The following is a 22047-nucleotide window of genomic DNA, read 5'->3' as shown; positions in this document are numbered from 1 at the left end:
TTCTTGATAATTTGTATTTTAATAACACCTGACCTGCTGTAATGTCCTGATTCAGACCTACACAAGAATGTCAACCATATGTAGAGCATTAGTATTTGAGGGGTCTGGGTAGGGTTGTCCTTTCTTACTATGGGAGCTGATTTTCAGTCTTTGACTACACTCCTAAAAAATGAGGTTTTGCCTTTACAGGAAGCCAGTACATTTGGTGGTTGGACTAGATGACCTTTAAAGGTCCCTTCCAACCAAACTATTCCATGATTCTATTATGTCTAAGAAGTAAAGTTGACAGATGTGGTCTTTGCTATGGATAGTTAAGTGATCTTTTGGATACTCTGAAAGACCACTGAGCTGTCTGAAGAAAAGGAGGAAGACTTTGAATTTAGCTACATCTTCTTCAGAAAAGTAGCAGGAAAATAGAAAATACTTCTGCAGCAATTGTGTCAGCAATTTAGCAAAAATCAATACCAGACCTTATAGGAGGGAAAAATTATTTTACCCAAAACAAAACAGATCTCACTGACTCGTGGTCTGTCTCATGTTTGCAAACATTATAATGGGTGTGTGTCTAAGGAGGCTGTCCAGCAGACTCCCCCCATCCTTGTGTCCAGATGCTAGGTCCAGGATTTGCTGTAATGACATGGAGAGCATGGGATGCCAGCTGTCAAGTCTTCCTCACATATCCTGGGTTCCTCATAGGTTGGCAACTATTTTCAGGGTTTAGTTATGCCTTTTTTTACCCTTATGGAGCTGTCAATAGTCTGTCCCTACTTCCCCACCTCTCTGAGTCATCACTGTTCATTGGGTTTGCTTCCAAAGTCTGATTATCTTGCAAAGATACACTCATGCCTGTGGTCTTGATGACCTGATAATCTATGTGCCATTAGCTTAGGCAGTTGAAAATGTTTTTTCCTAGTATGTCTTTTCTTCTTGTGCCTCAGCAGCCAAATATTCCCATTCACACCAGTCTTAACCTTTCTATTGCAGTTCTCTACAAAGGTGTTGTAGGTAATGATAGTAGTTTCCTTATGAAATTAAAATATTCAGGAGATGCTCCCACTTAAGATACAAGTCCTAATTTCTCCTTCTGTTTCTTTGGCACTACAGGGCCTCTGCTTTTGAATACGTATTCAGTATTCCTGAAAAACGAGAACTCCAGTATATGAAGTATTAATTGAGACAGAGATCTTTGTGTGTGGATAGGAGCCAATTTTAGGAAATTTCATGGTGTTATGGAGCAGGGTAATCTAACCTGTGTAGACCTGGCTTTAATCACCTGTAGCTGCTGCTATGTAAACACTTCATATTAGAAATTATTATATGGGATTATTAACTACAGACAAAAGCAATTATTTTAGGGTCACTTATCTTAATCAATAGCTATTGCATTGTGCAAACTCATTTTCTCCTAATGTCAATGGAAGGAGACAGAAAATCATCAATATACTTAGAATTACCTTTCTAATAGTATGTGCTTCAGGGTAGTGGTAACATTGTTCAAAACGCAGATACATCAACTGGCACTGTTACCCCTCTAAAAAGGAGTAAGAAAAAATTGTTTACGGATCATTTTGTACACTATCATCATATAAGAGGAGATAAAAAAAAAAACCAAACTTGTCTATAATTCTCACAATAGCATCAACAATACAATTTACATCACCAGTCCTTAAAATCCAGGGGACACTGAAGATTTAGACATATATGAACAAACTACTTTACTGTAAAAAGTAGTTCTGCACCTTTCAATCTGTATGTATCATCCTGTTTAAACAGAAGGATAACAAAACAATAACCAAAGGAACTTCTAGAGCAAAATGTGGCCTTATTGCCCTAAAAAGTTGCATTTTCTTGGTGTATTATTTGATCAAAATGATTAATTTTAAAGAAAAGCGTATCTGCTTAACTAGCAAACGTGATGATGATGAAAATATCTTTTGTAACGTTTACAAATATAATTTGTTTCAGGTTTGTTTTTCACTCAGGTTTTCTACTGAAATAGACTATTTAGGAGCAGTTTTTGATAGATAAATGGAAATATTAAAAGGAAAAATGTAAATATCGTTGTCTGCACTATGACAGCTGTCCAGTGCTGAAAAAAAAAAATAATTAAATGTCTTCTTAAAAGTTTCCTTCTTCTTCTGTTATAACACATAGAGGAAGTCTTTTAGTTTTGAGATTGGGGGGGGAAAGAGAGTGGTTTAAGATTAGGTGAGAATGTGTTTGAATGCAATGTTGTCTATTTATATCTGATATTATGTCAGACTTCTATAAAAGCCCTGTTCTCTTCTTAAAAGCTTCAAATTCTCAAGACTGCTTTTTAAGCTTTATTTTTAAATCAATATTGTACCAATATTGTGAAAGCACATATTTACTGTGTTCCATTTTAGGTGTTCAATTTACATCATGAGCTGTTGGTTGAAATGAGTGTGAAAGTTTTCCAGAAGGCTGAGTGCAAAATTATGTTTGTTAGTGAACTATATTTGCAAGACCAGTATGTGCACGGTGCTGAAGAATCAGCTACTGTACTCAAATGTTCAGATGGCTGGCAAAAAAATTGTCAGCTTAGATAATTTCAGTAAGATCAACAAATTAACATACTCATTAAGACTGCATGCATGTACACTGCTAGGATGCTGGCAATATTTCCAACACTTAACATTTTCTTTGCAAATCTAGAACACAGGTGATAGCAGTGTTCACAGCATATCAATGAAGTGGCCGGGTCTTTTCATTTTGTGTGCACTGACAGACAGATTAAGTTTCTTGGAATCACTTGAAGCTGCAGACAAAGGACAGGACTATGGTGTTAGGGTCCATTAAAGTAGTCTTACCCTATTTCAGAAAGGTTAAGAAAATTGACATTACTATGTATTCTTCAGCACAGCGTATTAACACAGCATAATCCCATCACAAAAAAAAAACTTGCTGACTCCATTGTGCAGTTCTAGTAATCTGCGGTTTCTTTTTCCACAGGAGTGTGGTTGTACCAGTAAAGAAACCCCCTCCAGGTAGTTTGGCTGTTACCACAGTGGGAGCTGCTACACCTGGGAGTGGACTGCCACCGGGTAGTACACCTAATATATTTGCTGCAACAGGAGCTACACCAAAAAGTATGATTAATACAACAGGTATTGTCCTTAAATATTTTTGTGACCCTCATTTTTTCTTGTTTGTTTTTTGTTATTTTTAGTGGTGTTTTGTTTTTTAATCATCTTTTTTGTTACTGTTTTTGTGCTTCTGAATTAAAAACCTGGAAATATTAAATTTTGGCCTTTATTAGAGCCAGTGTTTTCTCTTGGCATATGTTTGTAATCTTTGAGAGTGTTGAGAGTGCACATTGGACTTGCACAGACTTAAAAAAGTAAATAGCCTTAACACTGTTTTATAAGCGTAGTTTAGAACTGAAATGAGCTAAATTCTCCAGTGCTCTGCAGTAGAGGATGTTTATGTGATATATACCAATTAATCCCTCCTTGTGTGTCAAAGGAAGTAAAGACAACTAGCTACTTAATAAATATACTGTAGATTGTGGAGAGTTAATATTTTGGGTAATTACTGTTTGTCAAGGAAAATTATGCTATGATTTTTGGATGTTTTTTCAGTAAGAACCTACCTAATTTAATTGTAGTGATGTCTTAACAGTAGTTGATCATTGTGACCTATAGAAGGAGGACAAGACCTTCTTTTTTTAATTATTTATAATAGTAATAATGGGATTGTCTATCATCAAGGAGCCTGTTGACCATGGAGAGTGTGATCTCTGTTGAGAAATGAATCCTTACTGAGAGCAACTGACGTTTACTTAAATTCCTTTGAAATGTCTGGCTATGGTCTGTTTTCTTTCTAAACTACACAAAAGCACTTGAGAGAAAAGCTCTCTTCAAGGCTATCACAATTTCAGTCAAGGGTTGAGAAAGTGAAAATCTCCCTGGGGTTGCAGAAAATGGAGGGGGAAGCTTTTGGCATCCTTCTGCTTCATGGAATAATATGAAGGCACACTCATTTTTTTTTTCTTTCCTTTTGCAGATTACCTTTAATACCTGGTAATAGAACTTTGATTTTTCTAAGGATAAAAAAAAAATCTTAAAATCTAATTATCCTGAGGCAGATGGGAGGAATGAATGCTCTGAATAATGTTATCACTGCTATGAACAGTTCCATTTGTGTAGCCACTTCTGTTAATCTTGAACGGATTTCCTTTTAGGTACTCTTATGTCATGCAAAAAATATCCTACATTGGAAACCTTGTTTTCCAATTGATACTGAATAATGTAAGCTTTTCAGACTTCTCTGATTAAAGATCTGAACTGTTTGGGCTGGAATGTAGTAGCTCTTCTTTGTAAGTAAGTGCATTTAAAAATCAGTCATTTCCCCGATACCTCCCTTAGTAGAGGACAGTATTGCAGATGCCATGGTACATTCACTGTGGATTAAAGGCTGCTTTTTTCTGGTAGATCTTATAGCTGCTTTTTTTTTTTTTTTTTTAATGCAACTGGTTTTGTCTCCTAGTCTATGGATTAGCTTGATTAAAGGAAAAGCATTGATTCAATAGAATTTCAGCAAGTAACAAATTAATTAGTATTATGTGTGTACTCGACTGCTCTAGTAAAGTCTTTCATGCATTAATTCATCTGAATGAGCTTTATTGATTAATTCTCTTAAAAAACAGCTTCAAAAGACCTTCCCCTCCAAACTTTTTTTAAGATTTGAATTTTATATCGACATTCTAAGAATGCTAAACATTATTGACAGTAAAAAAAAGTAGTCTCACATTTAAAATATATAAATATCTATTATATTAAAATACTCTTTTTGCTGTTTTTAATTAAACTGTGCCTATGGTAGTTAAAACAGTGATTATGCATGTCAGTTTTTGAGATATATACATTGAAGTATCCAGGTACTTTCTGGTTTACATACCTGAAGTCTGTGAAATTGTCTATGTTATTAATGATTTTAAAGTAGTGTATAGAATTTCATTGAACAGCACCTGGTTTAGTTTGGGGTTTTTTTGTACTATGGTAAAAAAGAAACAGTATACAATTTTTAGAAACACTAGATGTCCCCCCAAACCTATTTACAGTTGTTTTTACAGTATATCACAGATACTGTAGAAATACAGTTGTGTCTTTGAAGTATATTCTATGCTGGACTTTTGTGAAAGGTGTTTTTTTCAGTTATTCATGGCTTACAGTCAGTGTTTACATTCCATCTGCCATTGCTGTCGTAGTCAATGTCACTGTCACGATGTAATGAGATGTATGTTACTGAAGTCCTTTTAGTGTTTTGAATATATCTTTTAGGAGATAGGTTTTCTTCCTTCATCTCTTTATGTAAGAAACTTGTTTTATAGGGGTTTAGACTGGATTTCCTCAATTTTGATCCTGATTCTCACTTCTATGTTAATCCAGTAGTTCTAGGTCTGCTTGACCTTCTCTTCTGGGAGCCTAGCTGGTTAAACAACTTAGCAACTGCATTTTTAGACAACAACCTTAAATGAAGAAAGTTTGGTTTTGGAAGAAAGAGGGAAGCAACAACAAAAAAATGTGTTACCAGTGCATATATGAATATAAATTTGTAAATAATACATATCTATAAATAATATAAATATACACACACACATACACATATGTGTGAGTCCTTAATCTTTTTTAAGCTACCCTATTCTCAGATAAATCGCTGTGATTCCTAGGTTGGGAGAGAGCCTATATTTTTGTGTTTCCTTCTCGGTGTGTTTGGATACATTTACAATTTGCATTTAGTGCAAGTCAGAACCCAGAGTGTCAGCCACCGCCACCTCCCACTGACATTATTAAAACAGACTAAATCAGTTCCTAGTCTAAATCCTGAACCTCACCAGCTACTCTGGTGTCAGCAAGCCCAGCAGATCCTGCTGCATTTTGAGAGTTTTGAATGTAAATTTTCTTAAGTGAGCCAGTGAAAGCTCTGATGTTTACCTTAATTCTTTTATCAGTAAAAAATATTTAAAGGCAAATTAAAAAAAAAACCAAAACCACAATAAATCATCCCTGCTGCCAGAGAATTTTTCATGATTACCAACATTTGACCTCCGCTTCACTGTCAGCTGGCTGCTTAAGCAGTTAAGGAACTGTAAATGCTTTGTAGAGCTTTGCAGGAAACTGAAAAATAACATATACCTATGTAATTCCAAGGACAGTGATGTATCAGCTGCTAAAACTGACCAGCAACAGGGAGCAACTAGTTATCATTTTACAAAATTGGCAGGATAATGCCGCTGATCTCTAAACTGGGGTTCTCCACCCCTCGTTGCTAACTTAGATAAATCTTGTTGGCTGTCGCCCTTGTGTCTGGTAGCGTTGCAGTCCCTCAGGCTTTGAGCTCCGACTACAAGACTGTTCGTTGCTACCTCTCTTGCAGTGACGCGTTGCACAAGGACAGCGCAGCAGAACAGGGACAGCATTTATCACAGTGCTCTCACGACTGTTCATGGCCACTCTGAGCCTTTGCTGGTTTGCTTCAGAGAGGCTGAACTCAGAGTCCCATTTCAGCAAGCATGATAGATTGGCATCTAGCGTCTAAGTTTAGCCCTTAGCTCTGACCCCGATCACTTAAAGTATAAATGTATGCTCTGTCTGCATCTTTTTTTCTGGGCAGCTGTTCACAACCCATTGAAATGATACCCCCGCTGCCCTTCCGACTTCTAATACCTTAAGATTCCCCTTGACTCGAGGAAGGAAACAGAAAAACTATAATTAGATACTAGTTTTCCATATTACTTCCTGAAGGAATATGCATTTTCTATTTTCTCTGTAATTCTTAAATTTGTATTTTATTTTCTGCCTGTAGTTGCAACTACAGCAGTCAAGAAGTGTGTGTATATATATATATTATAAAAAAAAGTTAAACTTCTATTCTCCACTCAAGCTCATCATAAATATACCTTTATTTTAGAAAGATCTTGCTTTACAGGATGATGTAAAAATGTTTTCATCTTTGGAATATAATTTGGGAATAATGAAAATGAGGTAAGGATTTATTTTGCCTGATTTTCCAATAGCTTTTTAAGCTTATTATTTTTATAGTAGCAGAATAAGGTATTAATTTATATGATGATCATATCAAATTGTTTGAATTGTTTTAGAATAAACAACATTATTTCCTTACTTAAAAGTAGATGAATAAGACAAGGAATATATTACAAATCTCTAAAAATTATGTTTCTTCAGACTGAATTAAGACCTGTATTTTTTGGGGGACAGGTGCAGTAGACTCAGGATCTTCTTCTTCCTCTTCGTCATCCAGCTTTGTGAATGGTGCTACCAGCAAAAATCTCCCAGCTGTACAAACTGTTGCTCCAATGCCAGAGGATTCAGCTGAAAACATGAGGTACACAAGTTTTATCTTTTAACATTAACTATAATTTCCTCTCCCACAACTTCAAACATATGAAACTATACAAAGAAAAAATATATAATTTTGCTCATTTAATATGCTTACAAGCTCATGAACAAAAGACTGTCATTCTGTAATGAACTAGAAAAGAAATAAACTTAAATCGAAGGCCCTACGTAACCGGTGAAAAAAAGTATTGGTACTTCAGCGATTTAACACACGATGCAAAAAATGCCTTTTTTTGCTGGTCCTAGCTGAAATGTCAGGTGGTAGTGCAGGTGAAATCATGGCAGGGGGTGTGGGCCCAGGCTGAAAGCAGAAGGGCTGTTGGCTCTGCTCCAAAACGGTGCAAATGGTCGAGACAATGTCCATTTGTGTGGTGTTATTTATTACTTGACAGCATTATGACGCAAGTTAATAAGGTTGTGGTGTAATTAAGCCACTCCTTTTGCTTCTTGTCTTCCTGTGTTGGGACAGTGCTTCACTGGGGCTGACATCTTTTTTAAAATTCAGATACTGAAGTATGTTAAAATTAAACTGGATTTTTAACAATTTTGTTTTTCAGTTATTTTAAACAATGAAATGTTCTTGTTTTTTTCATAAGCATTTTGAAAGTTTTGGTCCTGGACTCAAAGAAAAACTTCAGTTTGCAAAATCTAGAATTCACATTTTGAACGCAGAATCTGAACTCAGAAAATGTTGTGCTCTGAGTAGTAACTGAGATTAGCAACTGAAAAAAATTCTGGGAAGCACAATATCAGAAATGTAGAAAACTTAAAATATAATCAACCCAAGAAATGTGCTTTGGGCTTCAAATAAACAACTAAAAGTTTATTTTGATTACAGATAAATTTTGGTTTCCTTATTATGAATTTGTTGTGCTTCAGCTTTTATGAGATTAAAAATGAGAGTTGTTTGTGGGGTTAGAGAACATGAAGTGAAAGCTAACTTACCTAAGCTTTCCCTTATAGCTGCTGAATAGGTAAAGAGCTGCTTACAGCTGTAGAATGAGCAGAGGGAAGTGGGCAGGAGAACTACCTTGGACTTTTTGGCATTTAATAGTCTTGATTTGGAGGTAGAGGTCTGGCCTGGAATGGGGTTGGGAAGGTAGCATACATGGGACTGGGACAGTGTGTGCCCCCCACCTCTCTGCACTTTCTTGTGACCAATTCAAGCAGTAGGTAGCAAGAACTATCCACATAATTATTTGTTCTTTTTGCTCACAGTCTTAAAATTACTTCTTTTAATCTCATATTGCTACTGTGCTCTTTCAACCTTTCCTGTCCAAGTTTATCACATTTATATATGGATAAATTATATATATATATATATACACACACACAGACACACACAATTTTCTGATGTGTGTTGTCTTTAATCTGCAAAATAAATAATCTTGAATTTGGAAGCTGCTAAGAGTTTATTTGCCTTGAATCTCCAGTAATGGAGAGGAAAAACCAAAATACCCATTCTTTACAAAACCCCCTTAAAATCTTAGTTCCGTCATGAAAACTAGTTACATGAATCTCTACGGTTCCTTCATGATTGCAGGATGCATTATAAGGTACAATAATTGTTAGAAACAGCTTTAGAATCAGATCAATTTCTCTCCTTAGTGTGTGTCTACAGGAAAGGCAGTAGATGGGCCACATGCTACCCCGAAACATTTTCGGGGTCTCTACGTATGTTTTTTTCCTTAATTTTACTTGTTCTTTTTGAAACTGAAGGACCAGAACTCCAGTCAGTTTTCAACATGTAAATGCACCAGGGATTTATATGAAGGAAAAAGGATTCGGGTTTTCTTTTTCCTCTATTTAAATATTCATTCCTGTCCTTTGATATGCATTTTTAAACAGTGCTAAACTTTGATCTCACATTTTCACAGAATGCTATTCCCAATTGCCCATTAATAGATCCATAATATACAAGATCCATCGGCTATCCATTTGATAACAAGGTGTTTATTAATAGCTCATCCAAGGTGTAGATTAACAGCACATCCACACCTCCCATATTACTTGATTCTTAAATAAAAATTGATCTTAATTTTAAAACTTTTGACATTGATATTTTTTCAATTGTATGTAAAGTTTTCAGAGCTAAGTGAACTCTAAAATGGGGTCTTTTAAACCAATGTACAGTGAAAGCATATTTTAAAACATGGTTTAGAGAAGACTGGATTAATCTAGTAGGCTTTTTATCTCTACCAGAGAAACTTGGGATAGATTCATGTTGCAAATTAAAAAACTCTAAGGTAGTTGCCTGTGTTTCAAATATAGTCAACAGAGACTTTAGCATAGTAAAAGTCAACCAGTCAACTAAAGCAAAGGCTGTTGATATGAATCCATCCTTTGGAATATTAGGAAATCACTATCTGAATTTGAAATGGGAAAGCAGAACATTGAAAGAAAATAAACTATAGGAATTCAGTAAAATAATTTATGCTAATGAAGAAAAACTTCCAATATGTTTATAATATCAGCTTTCTCTTTAAATGCAGGGATCTTTATGTGATCTGAATTTAAAAAAATCCATATTTATTTAGTGTTTATAATTAGTAGATACAGTATAAAATTTAAATGTCAGTGTTCGTTCTCTTAGATCCTGTCAATAAGCATAACTTCTTCCTATAAATGCACTTTTAAATGCCAGTAATATTTTTGTGCCACAATTAAAGCACAAAGAAAACCCCTTCAGCCACCAGCAATCTGAAAAAGAACAGCAAAAATTATTGGTAGACCAGAATACGTATGTAATTTCATCCCAGTTTTTAAGGAATAGTTCATAACACAGCAGGTTTTTAATCTTGGCATAGGAGTTTCAGAGTGTACAAGTGTTCTGCCCTGTTGAGTTTTAAAGGGGAAGGACTCTTAGGGGTACAGTCCTTAGCACACTGCTGACATTTGCATACTATTGCTAGGTTTGTATCCTCAGACACAGGAATATTTCTGGTATTTAAGAAACAAACTGAAGTCACAACACCTCTTCTCATTGTACAAGTAGAAATTAAGGAACACTCTGGGCTTTGAAGAGTATATATTCTCAGCAGGCAGGGAAGTATAAATGCAATGGCAAAGTTATTTTCCTGGGGTCATGTTCCCTCAAAGCTGAAGAAAAGAATATTGGTTTTCTTGATACCTGTGCTAGAACACTTTCTCATGTACTCCCTTGTCTAGCATTGCAATGCCAGATGTTGTGATTTGAAAGCTTGAACGAAAAAGCAAGTTACCTGTGATTGCTTTGGGTGAATAAAATCTCTTTTCAAGCCCTCAACTGTATATAAAATGATGAGATGCGTATAAACTGAGATGGGTGAAATACACTTACACTTGACTATCTGACGTTCTTCTTATCATGTTTGAAAATGAGAATAAATTCTGGAGTACTCTGTAAATGGTGTAGAATTTATGAGGCTGACGTAACATTTGCATTTACTTAAAGCCATTTAAACACTGTAAAGCTTCATCAAATTATGATCACCTTTTATAAAGAAGCTTGCAGCAACTTTTAAAAACAGATACGATTTGATATCATTTAACTTCTGTTGTTAAGTGTTCTTCCAATCATGGTGTCTGTTTTTTTCACAGTATCACTGCAAAGCTTGAAAGAGCCTTAGAAAAGGTGGCCCCTCTGCTGCGAGAAATTTTTGTTGATTTTGCCCCTTTCCTATCCCGAACACTGTTGGGCAGTCATGGACAAGAGCTGTTGATTGAAGGTACTGTTTCTGTTATAAGATTATATTATTTTGACAATTAGTCATTTGATATGAACTTTTTTTCATTTTCACTAGACTTCATATAACTATTTTTCATAAATAAATCAATCAGTTGTTAATGTGTTGTGATTTCACTTCCTTGCATTTAATGTCATTTACAGAAATTAAGTGATAGCTCTTGTACCCCTTTTTTTCTCCAAGTGAGATGCTGTGTAAAGATACGTCCTGTCATCTTGGAATGCAAAAACTTCTCTTTAGTTCGCTTTTTCCTCCTCAGAAAAATTATATGTGTTTCAGCCGGACTTTGAGAAACTAGTGAAAAGTACAGTTAAAAAGTGTAATCGATTCCCAAAGAAAGTGAATTGAAGACTGCGCTCCAACATTATTGATATGTGTATCTATATTTGGTAGGGAAGCTATTTGCTTGGGTAGGTCAGTTGGATTCACAAAGATGGATAAAGAGCTGTCCCTATAGGGGAATAAAAAGGGATGACTTTTGAAAAAGAAGTCTTCTTGAACACTTCTGAGGAATTTTATGGGGTTTTATAACTACTTCATAGTTAGAAGATTTGTCTCGTAAGTTGAGGCAGTAAGTAATGCAGAAATTATGAAGAAAGTGCAAAATACAGCAAGCTCATGCAGAAAATAATGAATCAGTGTGAATGTAGTTAAAATAGTGATAGGGGATTTTGCGTGAGCATGCACTGCTCCCACGTCACATATTCAGAGAATATATTCAGCTAAATAAACTTTTTTCCTTTCAGAATAGTTCTTACACACAATACTGCTGTTTATTGAGAGGAAAAAGTCTCATTAAGGCAGAACTTACAATGTGTGAAGATCTACACAGAAAAAACACATCTTTGTGTTCAAATTCCTAAACTCGTTCTATTATACATGCATTTTATCTAAATATTAGTGTACAGTCTTTCTATGGTCTCAGTTAATACTCCCCACAATGTTGGCCATCTTCTACTCTTAATGCTAAAAATATTTGTACCTTGTAAATGAGATCTTCTAAATAGCCTTTTTTTTGCTTTTTTTTTTTTTTTTTTTTTTTTTTTTTGTCTCGTTATTGTTTAATAAGACCAAGGAATGTTATAGTAGCTTAGTAATACTCGGAGACTTTAGGTATTTTATACTGTTAATTTTATAGCTATGAGTAAGTTGCAGTTCTCACTTAATGACACCTGAAGTTAGTGGTCTGAGATGTTCATCAAGAACACAGATGACTAAGATATTTGATGGGTTCCATTTTCAAGTCTCTTAGTGAAGTTGTTTGCAAAATTTGTAGCAGTGTTATCCTTTCCATTTGACAATTGATTAATTGCACTATAGAATTCATACAATACAACTAAAATTGTCTTGGTTTCACCTGAACTCTTTTATAGATTTTAAAAAATTCTTCACTGATGCTGTTCTGACTTTGTCTTTTGGTCAGATTCATGGCATAAACAAGGCTACAACAGTTCCCAGCATGTGACAAAGACTGAAAAGCTAGAGGCCAGAGGAGCCTCACAGCTATATGGCGGTATGAGTTTATGTCTTTGCCTGTACAGGGAGAGACATGGCTTAGCATTCTTCCGATACCCGCTTGGACTGCCATTCCAAATTTTGTCCCATCTATGACTGAGCCACTCAGTTCAGTCTCAGGAATAGTTTACAAACACTGAGTTCCAAAACAAGTACTGTCCTTCCCATCACTTTTCCTTAATGTTGTGTCTAACCAATCACACTCTTATTCCTGTTTTCTGAAAAACAGTCCTTTCTTCCCAAGATATTGAAATAGCAATCCGTAAAGAAAAAAATCTGAGTACACCTTGGATTTTTACATTGCAGGACTTGAATTTCTGTTTGCTCCTTCTAACACAGTTGGGCTTTTTTGCTTCTTAACAGAGAACTTAGATGCTTTTATAGTCATTGTGTACTTCTTTTCTTTCTTCACTGCCTGCATGAGACCCTTGTTCTCAACTAAACTGAATTCTTGCCTAGATAATTTGCCTTTAAAAGAGAATTCTAAATTCTCTCATAGTCTGATACCTGATTTGCTTTGAGAAGTTTCCTGTCATTGTTTACTGAAAGCCAGTGTTGGTCCTTGAAGTGCTTGAAAGTGCTCACCATGTAATGGCTCTGCAAAATAGAGGGGTTTAGTGGTGTTATTCAAGATATGTGAGTACACAGAGTTCCTGTGGGGCTTTGATAATTTAAATTTGATTTTATACTGGCAAGCAGTAATTAGCTTGACAGTTTTATATGAAATAGTCTAATTTATTGCTTTATGTCTAAAGGTTTTAGTTATAACAATCAAAAAGGAGTAAATAAACTTTATTTAATCAAGTCTAAGGGTTCTGTCTGTTTTTCAAATTGATCAACATAAAAGTATCTGTTGCATTCCATGAAGCATGTCCTTTTCTTCTGAGTATTCAAGCTTGAAACACAAAAATACCCTCCCTCCTCTTGCAGTTTTTCAAAACCTCCTTATGGTAAGAAGTCTTTCTCCTATCTGAATACCTCCAGGCATCCTTGATGACATGGCTTTTTTTCTGAAGCTCTCTCTAGTACTCTTGTGCATGCATGTGTATAAGAATTACTAAATCACTTCAGACTTAGTAAGAATATCAAGAGTTTTGTAGCTGAGGTTTTGCATGCTGAAGAGAGAGCACAAAAGAAAAGGGAACAGAAAAAAATCATTTTAATAATTCTAAACCAGATTGATTATGCAAACTTTCCAGAAAATCTGATGGTGAGTTAGGTGTTGTAAATATATATTTGGAAACGTGTATACAACTTAGTTATGATTTCACCTTTTCATAGTAGTTGAGCTGTCTCAAACTTTTTGTGAAAAATCTTGTAGTCATACCATGCCACCTCATTTTCCTTTAGGATGTATCATCATTCTGTCCCATGGAAGACTGGCTGATTAATTTTTTGAGGAAATTATAGTTAATATCTAAGCAGTGAGTTCTTAAGTTTTGAGTGGAGTTGAAATGACTGGGCTGCAATGATCTTGTCCATCTAGACCAAAAACTTGGACCACTCATACTCAAAATTCTTATTTTTTCTTGTTTGTTCATTTAAGTTCCCAAATGTGACTGGTAGCAGAGGAACCCTATCAAGCTGTAATCTGACATTGCAGAACCTATTTATTGGTAAAACATTTCACATATTTACTATACTGAAATAATACTAATTTTTGTTCCTTTTCCCAAAACCATTTCTTTCTTCAAAAGTATCTTACACTCAACTGAATTTCTAATGTTTCATCAACTTCCCAAAATATTTTATAACTGGAAATTGTCCTCAATGATAAGTTAAAAAGGATTGCTTTGCAATTGGATATGAATAGCTTCAGAGTGTACCAAAACCAGCCCAACATTACTGTGGTTCATCAACCGAGGTTCTCCCAGTGCCTCAGAGAATAGAAGTTGCAAAGGTTAAAATTGTCCGTATAAAATCTAATTGGAAACAAACATGCAATATGTGTAGGTCACATATTTGAGCTTAGCAGTGCTCGTTGTGGAGTTCCATTTAACACTTGCACAGATATGTTTTTACTAACTCTCATTTCCATATGGTCTGCAAATTCCCTCCATGTACAGTACATTACGATATTCTAGCTTTTAGGTGAAAATGTTACAGGCAAGTGTAATCTGATCTCTATCCAAAAGAAAAGTTATATCCTTTTTTTGTCAAGCACAGATGGATAAAAGTATTTTCACTACAGCTATTCTTGGAGTGTCCTGAACTCTAATAGGTCCAAGATTGAAACATAGTCACATACAATGCTTTCCCTTCTCCTTAGTGAGATACCAAACAAACATTACCAGTGCTTTTCATTTTCCTATATCACTAGCTGGGTAGAAGCTCAGCCAGGTAGTCCTTCTCCAAAAGAGCTCATACAGATTCTTTGGCATGCATTTGATATGTTTCTGGTACATGCACAATTCAAATCAGATGAAAAAGAAAATGTTTTTGTGCTGATAGGAGCAGAATTCATTTCTCTTCATTAACTCACCACATGGCCCTATGAAAATATTCAGTAGAAGTGGTGAAGGACTAGCTTTGTATGCTATTTGACAGGAGGCTTCTTGAAACAATTGAAAAATTGCCCAAAACATTCCTCTGGAAACCACAGATAGAACTTGGATGCTAAATGACATTGCATTAAAAGCTCCCAAAGACCACAAGTGTGGCATCACTGTAGCATCCACCAGTACTGGCACAATTAGTTTCTGATTTGCTTAAACAATACTCTTTTGTATTAGATAAAACAGGACAACCATTTTCCTAAGACACCGTAGTAATCTGGAAATCCTTTATACTTTCTGGGGAAAAAAAGTAATTTTTGGTGCTTAACATGACCCTTGGTTTTCTCTTAGAAACTTCTCAGAACCTTTGTATTATTGTTGTGCTCAGGAGCACAGATGCTGTAAAGCAGAGATTGCATGCTCTTGCAGAACTTTTATTTTCCTGTTCATACTATCTTTTATCTCACTCTGCCACATGCTAAATGTTTTTGTTTGTGTGTCCAGGCATGCTTTCTTTCAACTAATCAGACTTTTTGGTAATTGCCTACTAGTGTGTAGCACAGCATGTAGCCAACATTCTGAACTAAATAAATGAATAAATATTACAAGTAAGAGAGAAAAGGAATTAAAAAATTAGTGTTATGATTTTCAAATTTCCATTAACTGGAACTAACAGCACATAAGTAAAACCTGAAGCTATTCATAGAAATTTTATATAAGCCACTTTTTGATCCTACTTTGATATTTTTATTAACAGTCTTTATTATGGTACAGAATTGTTCCTGGCAAAGCTAACTGCTTAGACAGAGATACAGAAAATGAGAAGCAAGGGCATTCCACTGGAGAGAGGTGTTGAATCATTTTGTGGAATAACCGAAACTCAAGAAAAAGCCAGATTTCAGCACAGCCAAATGCTGAGTCTAATCTCTAGGAACAAAGAATATAAACTATACATAGAGGGTAGGAGATATTGGATGAAGCCACACAAAGAATTTAGGGATTTTTATAATAATTAGTATACTCTGGGCTTTCAGCTCAGTGCTGAGGGAACAAAGGCTTGTCCAATATTGGATGCCTAGGAAGAATAAATGAGGAGGTGATTTCATTTCTGTGCACAACTTCAGTGAAACTCCTACCATCTGGTTCTATAGTCAGCACTTCAAGAATGATACGCACACGCTGCAGAGGGAACAAAAGAGCAGGACACAAGAGCGATTGATGGATGGGAGATAAATGCCATGAAGTACAATGTAAGGAGCTTGAACTGCTCCATGTACCAAAGAGAAGAGATAAAAAGAAGTTAGATACTACAGGATGTCTTAGCCTTTCTACCAGCAGAATGCCTAATGAGAGTAAATAACATTGGGAAACTTTACTAGGGCTTACCATCAAGTACTGTGATCGATGCTACTTGTAGTCTTTATGACTGTTTTACACATTCTTTCTAAATATAGTCTTAAATCCAGCTTCTCAGGAGGAAAAATGTCATGTATTTGCTGAATAGGTTTGAAGCTTCTTTGTGGCTTTGGAGCCTGTGAATACTCACTTCCTCTGTGCCATACCCTGCAAGGTGTGATAGTCTGTGTTAACCTTAATTTGCTCTAACGTTGCCATTGCTGCATTTGTTCACATGGCCATAGACAGATGTACTTTAGCATCAACTAGCCACCTGCAGGGATCAGTAAAAAAAGCATGTTTTCCCTTGTTCTGCAGTTGACAATATATCATCTTCCCTTAAGGCATCAAAGATGGTCAGTGTTCAAAGTCACCGAAGCCTAAGTCAAATAAGCCTTTCTTCTGATTTTTTATGTGTGTTTGTGTGTATATGTTTATATATATAAACTGCGTTTCGCTTTTTATTTAAGAAGTTCTTTAATCATTACCTTGAAGCTCATTTCAGTGTGAGACATTTTCTCCTTTCTCTGCATAATGAAGTTTGTCTATTCAGGCAAGCCTCGTGCCAGCTATAATTTGGTCCCACATTTCAGAGAGTCCTTGCAAGTGTATGAGTGCATAGCCATACATATACTTTAATGTGATTTCTTGAGGATGTGAGACTTATGTAATCAGACTGGCTGAGAAGGATCAGCCTTTTACTCCCTTCATAACTTTTCAACATGTTGGCCAGTTTCAACCAATTCAACAGAGGATGCTTAAATGATGCTATTTTTACACAATATTCATGAATATAGGTATCTGTTTCAAGAAAAGATACCCTATAATTTCTTGGCTGAGGCAGTAGTTATATGTGTATTTCTTAATCAGCTTCAATATTTGCTCTGCACTATCATTTGTGGTATGTCGTCATTGTGCAGTGAATAAATGGAAGACTGAAAAGTAACTAAAAAAATCTCTTCTGGTTCATTTGCAGCTGTGTAACATACTGTGTTGGTACAATACTATGGATATTGCAGCATGAGGAACAGGAAAGCAATTGATAAAGCAGGACTGAGAGAGAGAGAATGAATTTAACTCTATTAGACATCAGAGAATCCCTGTTAGAAATCAAGTTGAATGTTAAAAATGTTTCTGCGGGGAGGTCAGGCTAGTGTCATTTGCAGCATATGTCTCACAGGGTGTGATCACACTGGTCAGTCAGAATCAGGATTTTTATGGATTGTTTGGTTTGTACTGGGGCAGGAGCTCTGTATTGGTTTTCAAGGCTAAGGAGTGCATAATGTATTTCTTCTCTGCCATGCCACCTCTCACTCCTTTCTTTCCATGTGCCCTAGGTGTCTCGGTGTACTTCTATGTTTAGTAAGATGTGATGCTGCAGGCTCAGCACAGTGCAGTTAAAGCCAGTGAATTGCCTGACCCTATCCTCTGGAAGACAGACTTCCTTAATTTGTAGCAGTAGGATTCCTGTTCATAGATTTCTTTTTATCTCTTGCTGTAAACACTTGCAAAAAGATCCCAATGAAATTGCATTACTGTCCAAACACAAGCCCCGTTTAGATAGTGAAGTTGAAACAATGAGTTACAGATAATGCTTTACTTCAGTTAGTTTAAAAACATTCATCATCACTAACAATACATTGAATAACTTTATATTGTTACAAGATTTGAGCATTGATTTGCATTGTGAGGATGTTTCTTATATATTTTCCTTTATTACTTTAGAATTTCTGCAAGTAATTTGCAAGGTTTGGGTTTTACCATGAAGAAAACAATAGGTAATTTTGAATGAGGGCACAAAACCCTTTGAAATCCTCCAGTGGATAGAATTTAAAATGCTGGTAGTGATTGAAATCCTGACTGCACATGTAATCCCTTCATATACAGGGGAGGGGAAAAAAATCACAAATTTCAAACTGCTATTTATAGGCTTGTAAGAAATCTGTTGTAAGACATTCTCTATGATTAGCTCTTAGTGTCTTACTGAAAGGCTCCACAGTATGGTCATGTTTCTGCAAACACTTTGCGACTGAAAGTGTTTCTTACTAGAACACATCGATGAGTCAAATACACATGGAGACAGAAAACACCACCCTTTTTCCAGAAATGTATATGGTAGGAACAAATAAATGATGAAAGGTGAAATGGATATTCAAATCTGCCTCTATTTATACATCCTCCAGCGGAATCGAGGTTCAAAGCTTTGCAACTTCCACATTGTTTTTCTGAATATGCTACTAGTGACAAGACAGATCCCAATCCTAGCATTCAGAGGAGGAACTGAAGAGCAGGTGCTACAGCAGAAGTCTATTATTTATGCACAGTGAAATCTTCAAACTGTAATGATCCCCACACCAGTTACAGAACATTTTTCTTCATATAATATTCCTTTATGATGCCTTTAAAGGGATATCATTACAAACACACAAAAGTGAAGAAGATACACATTCATTCCATTTTGAAGATTTAACTCTTAAATTACTGAAGTTCCTGTGTGCAGAAGTATGTTCTGAACAGATGTTTAACATGGCAGGAAACAACATAGATCAGAGATCCAGATAGCAACTAGGAAATGCATAGCATCTGGCACCTTTTTGAAAGTAAACCTGCCAATAATTAATTAAACATATGAGCCACTCTATCCCTGTCTAATGAATTGGACACTTACTAAGATGTATTAGACTGTGTAACAGAGGTTAACTGCTCATGCCCTCTCCTTTGTCTTTGGCTTGTGTGGTCCAGAGTAACTTAAGGGTAGAAATTGTTGGCACTCAGATTATACGTCCTTGATTGTATTATCATTGTTACGTTAATTAATAATCAAGATATATGTACTGTCAAAAATGTATGGCGTTTTCATTAGGCAGAAATTGGGCATTCTCATTAGGCAGAAATCTGTTGCTTTGCTAATGAAGAAAAAAATGACTGAAAATGTGAGACTAATTGTAAAGTTTAGAATCAACTACATATACTCAACAGAAGGGGTTAAGAGAGTGCAGCAGTAAAAAAAAAAACACAACCATGCCCTCAGGAAAAGAAAAGCTGGTAGCAGTGTAAAGTGGTCAGGCTTGCTGCAAAGAAGGTCTGAAAATTATCCTTGAAAATACAGAAGCTACTAATATTTGAAGTTACTAAATTACTGTTTAAAGTGCTACTGTAAAAATTATATTATTAGAAACCAAACAATAACAATTGTTGTTCTTTTAAAGCACAGAAATAAATGCATAAAATACTAGAGCTTTTAAAAAATGAGAAAGGGAGGTTTTTGTGGTCCTTGGGTCCCACTTACCTCCAGCAGTACTGGGTACTTTCTCACAAGTTTCTTTTCCAAGCTAGTAGCCTGTATTCTAGTTGCAAGCCGTAAAGCCTAGAAAGGGCTGGTCTTTTCTTCTTAAAACTCTAGAAGAATAACCTCCCTGATGAATTCATACTCCTCCTTTGTCCTAATACCATGTAGGTCAGATGTCCATCTGTCTGCCTTCTCATTCTAACTTCCAGCTTTCATGGAAAATAATTTTCTTTTTTTCTCTTTTTTTCCCCCCAGTAAATTTGGCTCCTACTACAAAAAGAATAGCAAGAGACCTCTTTAATGTTATTTCAAGGAAATATTTTTTAAAAGATTCTTGAGAAAGTTCTTAACATGTACAGGCACTGCTGTCACATAGCCTGTAGGTGGACTCATTATATCAGGTATACAGCAGTGCAGCATAGTAACACTGGACTAAGTTGTGCAATTACTTTATTATTTTTTTTAGAACAGCCACCTTCTTGCCCCTTATTATTTTCTCCTCTACTGTCCAGGTCCAAAGAAAAACGAGGTGGTATGCCAAAAAGGTATTCAGTATCTACAGGATGTTCATGCTGTGACTGAAGCTCCCCACAGGCAGAGGTTCTCTGGTTCTTATTCCACTTAATTCATCATTCAGAACTCAGCAGGGGATTCTGCCTGATTTTGGACTTGAAACAGTTAGGCAGGTATTTGCCCCACCCTTTGTCCTCTAAAGGCTTAAAAATGGAATCAATCTACTTTATTATCCCAGCAGTATTTTCCAGAGAACTACCTAGCTCTGATAAACTATAGGGTACAAGTAACATCTCTGTATCAGATTTTGCCTGGAAAGATGTAATTCTCATGAGGCAGTCTAATAATCCTTTTCCATGTAGCCCATGTCCAGGTTCTTTACAAAACTAACTGCATTCTGGCTGGTCACAGTTGCTCCTTCTATACTCCTTAACGCTGTGTGTACTTATCACCTGTTTTTCTGACCCAGACTGAAACGTTTTAATCAGTGACCAATTTTACAAAACTGCCTTACTTGCCCTGATGATTCGAAGGCACTTCTACAGTTCATCCTATTGGATATGGATGTGCTTGTTTCCACGCCTTCAAGGCATAAACATAGAATATTCCACGAAAACTCTTGAATCATTTAACATGACAAACTACTACACTTGAATCTTAAAAATATACCTATATATAGAGCCCTTCATTTTTCATAGAAATAAATGTTAACGATATCATAAGCATTAATAGAACCATCAAACTTGATTTATCTAGATGTTAACAGACTCCCTACAGACTTGGGATTATTTTTGCAAGAACTAAGACAATACATCTTCACTGCGTTCAGTGTAATGTTATGTTAAGATTTAAGTCCCCCAAAAAACACAAACCTGCTAAACATATATTGTCTTATATCATGTCTTATTTTTGTCTGTTGGTATGTGGAATTTTATGATCCAATCTTTTTATACTAACAGTGATGTTGTCTGTGGAGATTTTCTTGCAGTGGGAAACCCTCATGCTGAAAGAACTTGTCAGACAACAGAGACAGTTTTGATATGTCAAATTAAGATGGCAAAGTGATGTCAAAGCAGGTCTAGGGAGAGCCCATAACAATGTTACTGTCAAGTAAATAAAGAAAACTGAAACACAAGAAATACAAGTTATTTCAAGAGATCTATGACTGCGGTACAGTTCTGTGTTTTGAGAGACACTGTTTTAGAATGATTACCATTTGTCAGTTGGGCTTCAGGATAGGAGCAAGATCTGGTGGCTGCCAACCAAGGTCAGCAAAGTTCAGTGTGGAAATGGAGATGTTTTTTTCTTTGTTATCAAAATCTCAGAAAGAATTACCATTTAAACAAAGTATTAGTTCACCAACAGTTTGCTCAAGTAGATACAAAAATTAGCTGGTGGGTTACGCTACACAGGAGATCATACCTATTTAAAATAATGGTCATCTTAGGCTTGGAAATTTAGGAAATTTAGGAAATTTAGGAAATTGGAAATTTAGCTACATGAGTTCAGTGAGGTTTTGATATACTTCCTATTTGTAGCTTCACTGGTTCACTCACTGATATCTCAGTATGGCCCCAAGGTTGCCAAAGAGAAGAAATATAAGAAAATAAGGACCAGTAAAGAATAAGTGGTTTTACTGCTGTGCAGTTTATCCTTTTCTCACCTTCCTTTTTTGTTGTTCACCATACACACATTTCAGTTATGTCACGCCATGATGATTCCCCCCTAGTACA

At 35.7% G+C, this 22047-nt stretch overlaps 1 protein-coding gene across 3 annotated transcripts in view; it reads left to right on the top strand.

The window, feature by feature from the left end:
• Nucleotides 1–22047, top strand: part of NBEA (neurobeachin) — a 509659-nt gene that overhangs the window by 218056 nt on the left and 269556 nt on the right. For all 3 annotated transcript variants that reach the window (XM_027792046.2, XM_055802616.1, XM_005241160.4), the window contains exons 32-34: nucleotides 2974–3128; nucleotides 7242–7368; nucleotides 10962–11089. In XM_027792046.2, the coding sequence (XP_027647847.2) occupies nucleotides 2974–3128; nucleotides 7242–7368; nucleotides 10962–11089 (410 nt within the window). The remainder of the gene's footprint in view (nucleotides 1–2973; nucleotides 3129–7241; nucleotides 7369–10961; nucleotides 11090–22047) is intronic.

This window comes from Falco peregrinus, chromosome 4, assembly GCF_023634155.1.
Source record: "Falco peregrinus isolate bFalPer1 chromosome 4, bFalPer1.pri, whole genome shotgun sequence".
NCBI classification, from domain to species: domain Eukaryota; kingdom Metazoa; phylum Chordata; class Aves; order Falconiformes; family Falconidae; genus Falco; species Falco peregrinus.
Note: the sequence above shows the minus strand (reverse complement) of the source record. Positions and strands in the feature narration are given on the sequence as shown.